This window comes from Chiloscyllium plagiosum, unplaced genomic scaffold (assembly GCF_037043375.1).
Source record: "Chiloscyllium plagiosum isolate Xiang-an unplaced genomic scaffold, Cpla_swu_hap1 HiC_scaffold_42, whole genome shotgun sequence".
Classification (NCBI taxonomy): domain Eukaryota; kingdom Metazoa; phylum Chordata; class Chondrichthyes; order Orectolobiformes; family Hemiscylliidae; genus Chiloscyllium; species Chiloscyllium plagiosum.
Genome location: NW_028270180.1, coordinates 21690177 through 21702003, shown reverse-complemented (window position 1 = coordinate 21702003; position 11827 = coordinate 21690177). Strand labels below are relative to the sequence as shown.

At 43.5% G+C, this 11827-nt stretch overlaps 1 protein-coding gene across 1 annotated transcript in view; it reads right to left on the bottom strand.

Annotated features, from left to right (window-relative positions):
- Positions 1 to 713: 713 nt before the first annotated feature.
- LOC122542435 (semaphorin-7A-like) overlaps positions 714 to 11827 on the bottom strand; it is a 37092-nt gene continuing 25978 nt past the window's right edge. Inside the window, exons 10-14 of the mRNA XM_087982206.1 lie at positions 9152 to 9347; positions 6308 to 6423; positions 6022 to 6182; positions 4776 to 4831; positions 714 to 3281 (exon numbers count right to left, since the gene is read on the bottom strand). Of these exons, the coding sequence (XP_087838332.1) occupies positions 2923 to 3281; positions 4776 to 4831; positions 6022 to 6182; positions 6308 to 6423; positions 9152 to 9347 (888 nt within the window). The 3' untranslated portion in view covers positions 714 to 2922. The remainder of the gene's footprint in view (positions 3282 to 4775; positions 4832 to 6021; positions 6183 to 6307; positions 6424 to 9151; positions 9348 to 11827) is intronic.

The window sequence follows — 11827 nt, the reverse complement described above, 5'->3', positions numbered from 1 at the left end:
TTATAAGGAAATAGTGCTGTTTAAATGAATAGGATTAAATGCTGACAAATCACAAGGGCCTGGTAATCTATATCCCCAAAGTATTAAAGGAAATGGCTCTGGAAATATTGGATGTATTGGTGGTCATCTTCCAAAATTCTATAGACTCCAGAGCAGTTGCAACAGATTGAGGATGGCAAACGTAACCCCGTTATTTAAAAAGCGAGGAGAGGAAAACAGATAATTACAGAATTAACATGTCAAGCCCAGTGAGTCTTCTTCAGAACTATTCAGAAGGAGGGTGACTAGAGTCAATGTACACACTGTTTTCTCTCCACAGATGCTGCTTATCCTGCTGCCGTTCTCCAGCAATTTGTATGGACGAGCCCCTGTTCATGACCTTAGTTACCTCTTCAAAAAAGGTTCATTATGCATCCACTGTGATCTTCTTGAACAGCAGGGAGGTTTCAGGGTCTGAATAGCCTACTCCTGCTCTTACTTCTTAAGCATGATGGATCCTTTACGAATCCACGCTGGCACTCTGTGATCCACTGAAAAATTTGAGGAAGATTTGTCATTTACAGAATTTCCCAAACATAGACGCCAGGCTAACTGGGATTGGCAGTTCCCTGGTTTGCCTCTTTAGTAGTACAACGGTATATGAAATTCTCTCACCAAGTGAGACAGTTCTCTGTCGGCCAAGGTCACTTGGTGCAACAGAATTCTAAAAAAGATTTTTAAAGCTTTTCATCTTGTATTTAACGGAACCAAGGCAAGAATGGCAAATTTCACAATCACAATTGTTGTGCTACATAAATTTCTGTAACTGTACAAAATAGAAATGCTGTTGCTCTTCATTTTGCAACTCTTGCAAATTGTCCTGATCAGAGCCAGACACATTGCTGCAACAGACTATGACTTGTTTTCAGCAATACTCTGTTAGAAATGTAAAACCCTGTTTTCAAATGCACATTTAAGGGAAACTTCATAGATTATTACTTTACATTTTTTAAAATCCGTTGTGTTAAGGAAAAGTAACTTTGAATTTTCCCTAACATTTTATCAAAGTTATACAGAAAGAGACATAAGGATGAAGGCCCTCAATGTTTGGTGAGAAAATACAGTTTATGGAGTCATGCAGCCAGGAAACAGACCCTTTGGTCCAACTAACCCAAACTGACCGTATTCCTCAACCAAAATAGTCCTATCCGTGTCTGCTGAAGTTTTGCGATCTTGAAGGGGCTGGGCAAATGCAAGTTGTTGTTGTAAAATGAGTCTAGTCCTGAGTTTAAAAAGTGGCTTCCCTCACTGCAGTTGTATGCACTCAAAGTGAAAGAAGATCTAGGACTTTCAGTATTGCTACTAGGTCAGTGAAGTAGGGTTGATGCAGTTAACTAGTTCAGTGACAATGGATGCCCTTGTTAAGCAGGACACTGGTTAAAATGACTGCGCTTGCATTCAGCTCTGTACTTGCAGCCTGGATATGAAGGGCTTGTTTCTGCTAAAAGCACATCGGTTACAAGACCAAGCAATCTCTGTTGTTTCTCATAAGGTGAACAAAGAACTAAATCGCACAAAGTTTCAAGCGTAAAGGTGAAATGGACATTCACAAGAATGAGGCTTCTTATCCAGTTGCTGTGGTTGAGCCCCATCGCTGTCGTCCTGAGCTGTGGGTGGCTAACACTTACCACTCAGCTCGAGAAGGTTATGTGTCACCTCAAAATCACAATCCATCTTTGTAAGCACTTGGGAGCCTCTGCCATGATTAATGCTGGGAACTGCACAAAGACAGACTGTCCCGTAGCTTTGTGATCTGTTTACTCGGTCACAACCCAGACACAAAACCAGAAACAGCTCACATTGCACAAGTCTAATCAGGCTTCACCGAGTCACTTGAAGTTTCACTTCCAGCTATGCACCAAACCTAACAATCACACTGACACAGTATTTCTCAGAGCGATAGCAGAATGTAACGTGGGCTCATGTGGCTGAGAATCTTTGTTCCCCCATGTCAAGCTTCTTGAACGAGTGGTTCTCAGAGCCAACTTTTAATGGGTGGCTTTAAACTGGGCTGTTTCAGGATGTCATAGGAACATCAACTGCATTTCACAGCAACTCCTGTGCTGCAACACTGGGTTACCAACAATCACTCCAGTGTGGATACCCCCACATTTCAGTATTGTTACACAGTCTCTGTTGTCATGCAGTAAGCTCTCCCAAATTCTCTCTCCTTTCCCAAAAGCAGCCAGCTCAAGAAAAGAGACAGATATGATGCTCACACATTCCTTTAGCTGCAGTAACTATTAAACTATGGGTGCATCACAGTAGAGCCTGACCTCTCCTGTCCATTTCATGGGCTGTGCGTGTCTCCAGCTGGGTCAGCACTTATTATCCAACCATGATTGCCCCCGAGAAGGGGACAGTGAGCTGCCGTCTCAAACTGCTGCAGTCCATGTGACTGGGGGGTGTGTGCATCCACTGGGAGTGATGGCTCTCCACCATTGCAGGTTTCCTCCCATTCTTCAGCATCTGACCTATCAACATTACCTTTCTTACTTTTCTCCCTCTGTTGTTGGTTCAGGGTCCATACTCAACATTCCAATGGAGTTCCAACCATGCCACAGAAATGAAGAATTTCTGTAAAGCGCTATAAAGGTTTGAGCTGTAAAATCTGTAAATGTTTGTAAATCTATGGATGAATGTAATGTTTGTTGCGGTGATGAATGCAAAGGTTAAATTGCAATTCTCAAATAGATAACAATTCAGTTAATTTGACCTTCGACCTTCCTTAGACGTGTCACTTGGCCATTGAGGTAGGGCTATTCAGAATATTTCAGTGTGTTTACCCTCAATATATCCCAGCAGCAATCCAGACTAGAAGCATAAACAAGTTGTTTCCAATCTCTGCGACAAGAGGACAAGAGAGAGAGTCATTGCTCAAACTCAGTGCAAGAGCAGAGCCACAGCTGTCATGAAAATACAGTAGACAGCAATACTGTATCTGGTCAAATACATCAAAGACCCACTGCCCTTAATCAAATACGACGTGTGAAACTGTTCAAATCCCCTTTCATTTGAAACACATTGGTACGAGCTACCTTCATGTTCTGCAAGGTTACTTATGAAGAAAAGGCATTCATCTTCATTTGAAGAACAGTCCATTGTGTGGTTCTGCGTCCTCCAGGAGTAATCTGCATGTTGGGATTGCTTAGGGCATGAAAGATAAACTGAGCCATGTCCCTCCAGGACGAAAATGTGATTCAGATCTTGACTCGTGCTCTGTGAGGAATGGTAAAACGCAACTAGGAATAAAAGAAACCAAAACCGTTAGCACTTCATCGTATGAAAGCTGCCTTCAGAGTCTCTGGTATGAGAATAGTTGAGGTCCGACAGTTCAGGGTTCAATTGTTTTTTGCCATAATTTCAGTTCAGCCAGACGCCTCAAAGAGCCATAAATATTCAGATCACCAAAGGATCTGACCCCTCTATCCTTGATAGCATTAATCTCTTTGACAGAACAATCCAAACTGATCCCACTGCACCACACTGTCCCCGGGCGCAGAATGCTCCTCAGCTTCAAACTGTTCTGCAATGACCTTTGAAGGGGAACTTGCAAAGTGGTGTTCCCATGTGTCTGTTCCCACGCCCTTGCGGGTGGTAGAGTTCACGGGTTTGGAAGGTGCTGTCTAAGGAGTCTTGTTGAGTTGCTGCAGTGCATCTTGTCGCTGGTACACTCTGCTGCCCCTGTAGGTCAGTGATCTACCCGTTACTGATCAAACCATCGTGCTGGCTGCATTGTCCTGATGCTGCACTGAATATTCCATTCCCAACACTGTGACATCCCATTCCCACTGGGGAACAATCCCGATCAGCCTAGCTCCAGTTTATTGCTGCTAATTCACACAGGTTTAACCAGCCAGATGCTGTTCCCTCCAACCCCGACACCAACATACCCCTCCCCCTCCCCCTCCACCATGTTGGTCTGTGGGAAACAGAATGTAAATAAATCATGCAGCTCCGGCCCTTCACAGAAGCCCACCCCCCCAGTTACAATCCCCTCCGAAGTAGGGGTCATTTTCACGTTTCTATCTGGTGGGGGACCTACGTGACTGGGTGGAAGTTCAATTTGTCACCTTTCCCGAGTGTTACTGTCCACTGAAGGCACAGAGTTCCACCTGTGACCTCAAGGGCTCCTTCAGTGACAGGTTCAGTCAAATTAGTTTCCCTCACCCCCAGCAGCAATGTGCAGCTCAATTTGCACAGAGACTTGACGGTATATGGGATGTTTTACAAACGGTGACTGAAGCGAAGGTCATCGCAGGACAGAAAATAAAAGAAACGTTTGGAGACCTCTACAGGTCAGGCAGCATCCAGAGAGAGAGAGAGCAAGCTAATGTTTCGAGTCGAGATGACTCCTCATCACCGCAGAACAGTTTGAAGCTGAGGAGCATTCTGAGCCCAGGGGACAGTGCGGGGCAGTGGGAGAACCCAAGCATTTAAAAAGCGTTGGATGCCACTTTAAAACTTCAAACAAATGTAACAGTTTGGAATGTTAAAATGCAAAGTGAATACAATATCTTTTGGAAGCTGTTGCAGTTTTAGTCAGAAACGTTTCTGATTATTTTGTATCTGTTGTGATTGAGCTGCTCAGAGAAATCATCCACTCATTGTAACAAGTGACCTTCATAACTGCTGTGCTGTTGTGAGCGATAACTGAGAAATGAACTGAGACACTGATTCTGTGGCCAGATCAATAAGAACGAGAATCGCTGTACTCTCTCTCAGCGGAACCTCACCTCTTTCTGAAGGACATTTCTTGTGATCACCATTTTCAGGATCTTGGATAAGGTTGCTGTGAAAATAAATACAATGCTGAGGTAAGTCTGGGTGCTACAGTTCTCCCCTCTGTGAGGTTAGTCACAGGACATTAATGCTTTCACAGCCTTCACATTCCAAAAGGGAGATTATCAGCAGGGCACCGTTAGTCTTCATTTCAAAAGAAAATCAGTGCTTTTCCGGTTGCCTCTTACATGTCTTGGTTTACAAAATATTTTCGGGACGAGGGAGATTCTGCTGCCCATGTCCTGACTCGGAGTACTCTTCTGAAAATGTGTTGCTGGAAAAGCGCAGTAGGTCAGGCAGCATCCAGGGAATCAGGAAGAAGGGCTTATGCCCGAAACGTCGATTCTCCTGTTCCCTGGATGCTGCCTGACCTGCTGCGCTTTTCCAGCAACACATTTTCAGCTCTGATCTCCAGCATCTGCAGACCTCACTTTCTCCTCGGAGTACTCTTCATCAATCATTCCAGTGCCCAGTGATCTCCACTGGCTTCCAGTGCACTCTCAAACCCAGATTGGTGCCGTTTAATGGGAATTGTACTGGGTAAATAGGGATTCAACTAAACAATGGACACTACACTGGGTAACATGGGTGCTACTGGGTAACTGGCATTCTCCTGCACATTCTAAGGGATGTGTAATGGGTATTGCACTGGAGCCTGCGGAACGATTGTACTGGGCACTGTAACAGCCATTTATGGATAACTGTAGAACATCTTAAAGCATTTTGTAGCCAGTGAAGTACTTTTGAAACTGTTGTCATTTTCCTAATGTAGGAAATGTGGCAGCTGGCCTGTGCACAGCAAGCTCCCACCAGCAGCAGTGAAATGTTGAGGTGGTAAGCTGACTTCAGTGACCTTATCTGAGGGGTAAGTATTGGCGATGGGAGAGACCCATATCCCATGTGTCATCAAAACAATGTCACAGGATCTTCTGCATCCCCCTGAGGGGGCAGAAAGAAGTTCAGTTTAAGGTCACACCATAATGGAGGTACCCCGAGGGCCTGAGGGCTAGACTGAACTGTCAGCCTCGATTAGTTTCCCTCGGGAGAGCAGTGGATGAGGCTTTGGAAAATATAAGAAAAGGGGTTTGAAATATTAGATTAGATTAGATTAGATTACATTAGATTACATTAGATTAGATTAGATTAGATTAGATTAGATTAGATTACATTACAGTGTGGAAAATGGTTCCCCATACGTACCTGGAGCGAGATGTGACAGGGACACAATTCTTCTCTCTGTCATCCCAAGCACAGTAGGGGTCCCTGGCCATGATGCAGCTTTCACAGCTTTCATTATATTTTTCACACTGCCTCAGTGGGATCCGAACCACCTCTTTAGCAGCGGTAACGTACAGAAGTTTCTAGAAAATCAGGTTAAAAAAAAGTTTGACTGCCGTTTTTCCTTAAAGCAGAGAGAAAAAAAAAAGTCCTTGTCCAGGTTTTCATTATTAGGTCAGGTGGATGACCCCTTGACCTTTGTACTTACAGCTTCAGAGTCCAGGGACATTGATGAGATTGGTCCTGGCTCCTTTAGAATCGTAAGTTCTGAAATGATGAAGACTGACTGTCCGATTTCCAGAACCTTCTGGATTTTACCATCTCCTGTGGGGAGAAAAGAGAGACTCAGCGTTTCAATAATGTCAAAACCCGGTGAATTCACATTCCTCATGATTAGATATCTGTTGGCGGCAATCTCTAGAATGGTCAAAAGCCCCAGTGAGAGAAAACAGGTTTAATATGAAAAACTAAGTCACATGATCTCAACGGAGCCAATAGCAATCGTGGGGTCTTTAACTCATCCTGGGCCACTTGGGGCCTTGATTTAACATTGAAACAAATGCCACCATGCCCAATTTTACATTCGACACACAACAGAAATTTAATCAATCTTTCATTGACTGACAAAACTAGAAATAAAATGTAAGGCCATTCATCCCATGAAGTTCATTCTGTCATTTTATTGGGTTTTGAGTTCATTTATACCAGAAAAAAAAGCTTCCTTTTTGTCAAATTTACATTCACTCGAGGTCAGATAGCAAATTACTGTCAAATCCTGATGCATTCTGGGCATTAGCTTTGGGTCATTATTCTAGTGGAGAGATATCAAGCTCTGCTTATTTGTATTTTCCTCCAGTGTTCGATCACAATTTGTAAGGCAATGTGTCACTTCCAGATCAATAATATCCTTCACGAAACAGTAATCTGCCAGAGAGTTGAACAGAGAACATAATTCAGGTCTATTTTTGGGGTGAACTTAACATCCCTGAAGCAATGGTGAATTCACAGTGACATTCTATACACTGGCAGACTTACATCACTGGAATAGGAAAACTGAGTAAAAATGATATCTGACAGCCACTACTGCCAGATGTTGAGAAAGGGATTCTCCAGATGGGAGAAAGTGAGGGAGAAAGGATTCCTGAAGAAGGGCTTATGCCCGAAACATCGATTCTCCTGTTCCCTGGATGCTGCCTGACCTGCTGCACTTTTCCAGCAACACATTTTCAGGCCCGTTTCTTCAGATGGTCCTGGACAACATTTTTCTCTCTCTTGATCAACAACTAAATATGACAATGTGGTCATTCATCTCATTGATGCCAACTGGAACTCTGTTTACAAACTGGCTGCAGTCGCTGCGTAATTAACCACAGCTTCACTTCAAAACCAATCACTTGGCTGGGAAAAGGTTTAGGACGTTGTGATGCGGGTAAAGGTGCTATATAAATGCAAGTCCGTTCCTTGCTCATCCTAGCACAGTGCTACACAATGAACAGTCTTTGACTGGTCGACTCCTACTTTGGGGTAATATGGATGTTTGATTTTGGTTTCTCAATGCAGAGCCCCTTTCAAAGTTACTCAGTTCCAGACTTTCCAAAAGAGCCATCGAACGGCACATCAAAAGTAGCCCATTCAGCCCATCAGCTCTGCTCTGTACGAGGTCTACTTGTATTCTTTCACGGGATGTGACATCACTGACAAGTCAGCATTTGTTGCTCAATTTGAACTGACCTTGCTTAGCCCTTGCAGAGGTTAGCCATTGGATGCAAAAGTAGGCCAGAAAAGGTCAGGATGATAGATTTCCTTCCGAAAGGTATAACTGATGGTAACTTCGTGGGCACCATCACTGAGACGAGTTCTATATTCCAGATCTACCAAGTGTGGGATTTGACTCCCTGTCTCCAGGGCATTACCACAATGCCACTACATCCTCTTTGTACATTATATGCAGTAGGGAGCAAGAGGAAATGATAAGGAAAACTATGAACAGAGCAGCACAAACAAAGAGTATTTCCACCCATACCACCTTCAGGAAACAAAATAGAATGGGAAAATCCTACAGCCATAAAGATTCACTCATGGAGAGATCTGAAATTTTATCCCACTGTCGAAAGCCTCCATTTGAAGAGATGATGGGAGTGGATTCAAAGTCACATATTCAAATGAGAATTGGATAAATATATGAAGTTAATGGTTCCCGGGCAACACCAAGTGAGTGGGATAAATTGGATAGAGGAGAGGGACAGAATGGCTTCTGTCTGAGCTGTGTAATTCTGTGGGGTGTCCCATTATGCTTTATTTTGGCACAGATGAGAATCAATGTGTTGGGTATCAAGTTATTTACAAGGGGCGTTTGGTATGCTTTCCTTTATTGGTCAGAGTATGGAGTACAGGAGTTGGGAGGTCATGTTGCGGCTGTACAGGACCTTGGTTGGGCCACTGTTGGAATATTGCGTGCAATTCTGGTCTCCTTCCTATCGGAAAGATGTTGTGAAACTTGAAAGGGTTCAGAAAAGATTTACAAGCATGTTGCCAGGGTTGGAGGATTTGAGCCATAGGGAGAGGCTGAACAGGCTGGGGCTGTTTTCCTTGGAGTGTCGGAGGCTGAGGGGTGACCTTATAGAGGTTTACAAAATTATGAGGGGCAAGGATAGGGTAAATAGACAAAGTCTTTTCCCTGGGATTGGGGAGTCCAGAACTAGAGGACATAGGTTTAGGGTGAGAGGGGAAAAATATAGAAAAGACCTAAGGGGCAACTTTTTCACGCAGAGGGTGGTACGTGTATGGAATGAGCTGCCAGAGAATGTGGTGGAGGCTGGTACAATTGCAACATTTAAGAGGCATTTGGATGGGTATATGAATAGGAAGGGTTTGGAGGGAAATGGGCTGGGTGCTGGCAGGTGGGACTAGATTGGGTTGGGATATCTGGTCGGCATGGACGGGTTGGACCGAAGGCCAGATAAGGCATGTTTCCATGCTGTACATCTCTATGACTCTATGGTAAAATCAGGTATTTTCTCATCTAAACAAACTGTTTGGTGGGCAGACCTACCCATGGCCAGGAAAAGGACGTAGAACACTGTTCCATTGAAGCCAACAACGGAATCCACAATGATTTTCTTGAAATGATCCTTATTCTCGAAGATGAGGGGGCCTTTTCCGATGGGATGGATTGGATTCTCCATTTCAGGATGGTGTTCCACCAGTCTCAGTACTTTACTTTCCAGACTTTGAGTGTTAGTCCCACACTGCAAAAATATGAGAAGAATAGAAGGCTGTAAGTTATCTAGTGACAAGATGCATTTTGGATTCCCTCGACACCATATGGTCTCCTCCCCAGTGTGAGGGACCTGAGAGACATATGGAAAACACACAGGCAAGACAATAAGCTATGACTTTCAAAGTCAAAGTTTCTAACAAATCATCTCCCATTGTTGGAGGCGGGATTGCAGTCAGAGGTGAATACAGGACTGTCCCATCTCAGTCTCTACTCCACAGCCCCCACTGTACCTTGGAACTTGTCACCCCCATTACTCAGCGCATGATCACAGTGGGGGTCATGACCCACAGCTTGAGCCACTTGTTTGAAGATATCTATTTTTTGGCCGACAACTCATTTGGATCGATTTGTCCTGGGAGAAAATGAAATGTCGAAATGGTAGGGAAAAGGAATTAAAATCAAGGATAAAAAGGTTTTCTGAAAAAGGATTAATGAAAATGAGATGTAGATAGTAACCATATATACGTACAGCACGGAAATAGATCTCTGGTCCAACTCGTCCGTGCCGACCAGATATCCTAATCTAATCTAGTCCCATTTGCCTGCACTTGGCGCATATCCCTCTAAACCCTTCCCATTCATATTCCCATCCTGATGCCTTTTAAATGTTGTATTTGTACCAGCCTCCACCACTTCCTCTGGCAGCTCATTCCATACATGTACCACCCTCTGTGTAAAAAAGCTGTCTCTTAGATCCTTTTTATATATCTTTCCCCTCTCACCCTAAACCTATGCCCTCTAGTCCTGGACTCCCCCACCCCAGGGAAAAGGCGTTGTCTATTTATCCTATTCATGCCTGTCATGATTTTATAAACCTTTATCATGAAAGCCATGTCTTTACTGATTTATGACTGAGAACTGAACTGAGTGTTTGAGCTTATGCGAATGGATTGAAAGTTCCATGCGATTTTGACAAAGTAGACACAGTGAAGATATTTCCAAGTGCAGGGCAGTGCAGAATTAGGGGCATAACTATAAGGTGGCCACTAATATGTCAAAGAGAACTATATTGTATATTTATGAACCAATCACAAGTAAACCCAAAACAGAATTCAGAATAAGTTTCTCTAGCCAGAGAGTAGGATAAAGAATAGCCTCTATGCATTTCAACAGAAGCTAGATAAACACATGGGGCAAAGAATTCAACCAATCAGAAAAGAGATAAGAAACTCGGTACCTAAACACCGTGTCAAACCAAATTTAGAAGAAAAATAATCAGGAAATGATTGTATTTGATTGGATTTGATCAATTCAGTAACGTGGAGATTGGATGGAGCAGTAATTCACACTGAACATCACCCTCTGGAGTATGTGACGGAACAGCGTTTAGACGAATCAAACATCTGACCTGCGGTATTGAACACACTGTCTCGGTCAGTATCCAGGTCCAGTTACATCAGTAAATTCTGGGATATCAGATTTAACTGAGAGTTATTTCTCAACGTGAGGTACTTGTACTGTGTGTGCTGCAACAGACCAGTCTTTGATGTAGACATTGTCAGCAATGTATTGTAGTCAGTTTAATTGGGGGATAATTCCATTTAACTCTGCCTTCAATCCATTTTGAGATCCAATCATTAACTGGCCCAGTTAATGAGAACCAGTAAGTGCCACTAAACCGTGTATGCTCATCTCACACTTGAATGCCAGTCGTCCCATTATGGATTCTTCTGTGAACATTTATCATGGTAAGGTAAACAAAGTCCACCTTACAATGACACTCTCCCACCAGGAGTGCCAGTGTGGTGCCTCAGTTCAATCTCCCAGTTCCTCAGCTGGTAATGTTCCTCATCTACAAACAACGTCGATAGTAGGCACTGGGGAGTGTTGCCAAATAAAGAGACAGAGACTTGAAGGTTCATTGTTCCTTGAAAGTGGAGTCACAGGTGGTGAGGGCAGCGTTTGGCATGTTCAACCTGAAAGGATTCAGCACAGATTTCACTGGGATTGGAGGGTTTGAGCAATAGGCAGAGGCTGAATAGGCGGGGGCTGTTTTCCCTGGAGCATTGGAGGCTGAGGGGTAACCTTACAGAGGTTTATGAAAACATGTAGAGTAAATAGCCAAGTATTTTTCCCAGAGTAGGGGAGTCCAAAACTAGAGTGCATAAGTTTAAGGTGACAGGAGAGTATTTAAAAGGGGTCCTGAGGGGTAACATTTTCATGCGGAGGATGGTGCATGTATAGAACGAGCTGCCAGAGGAAGTGGTGGAGGCTGGTATAATTACAAAATTTACAGCATTTGGATGGGTACATGAATAGCAAGGGTTTAGAGGGATATGTGCCAAATGCTGGCAAACGGGACTAGATTAAGTTGAGATATCTGGTGAGTGCAGATGGATTGGACCAAAGGATCTGTTTCCATGCTGTATAATTCTCTCACTCAACTCTGCTGTTCAAATTGCTGTATTGCTATTCTTCACCATAAATTTTAAAATTAAATGACGACTT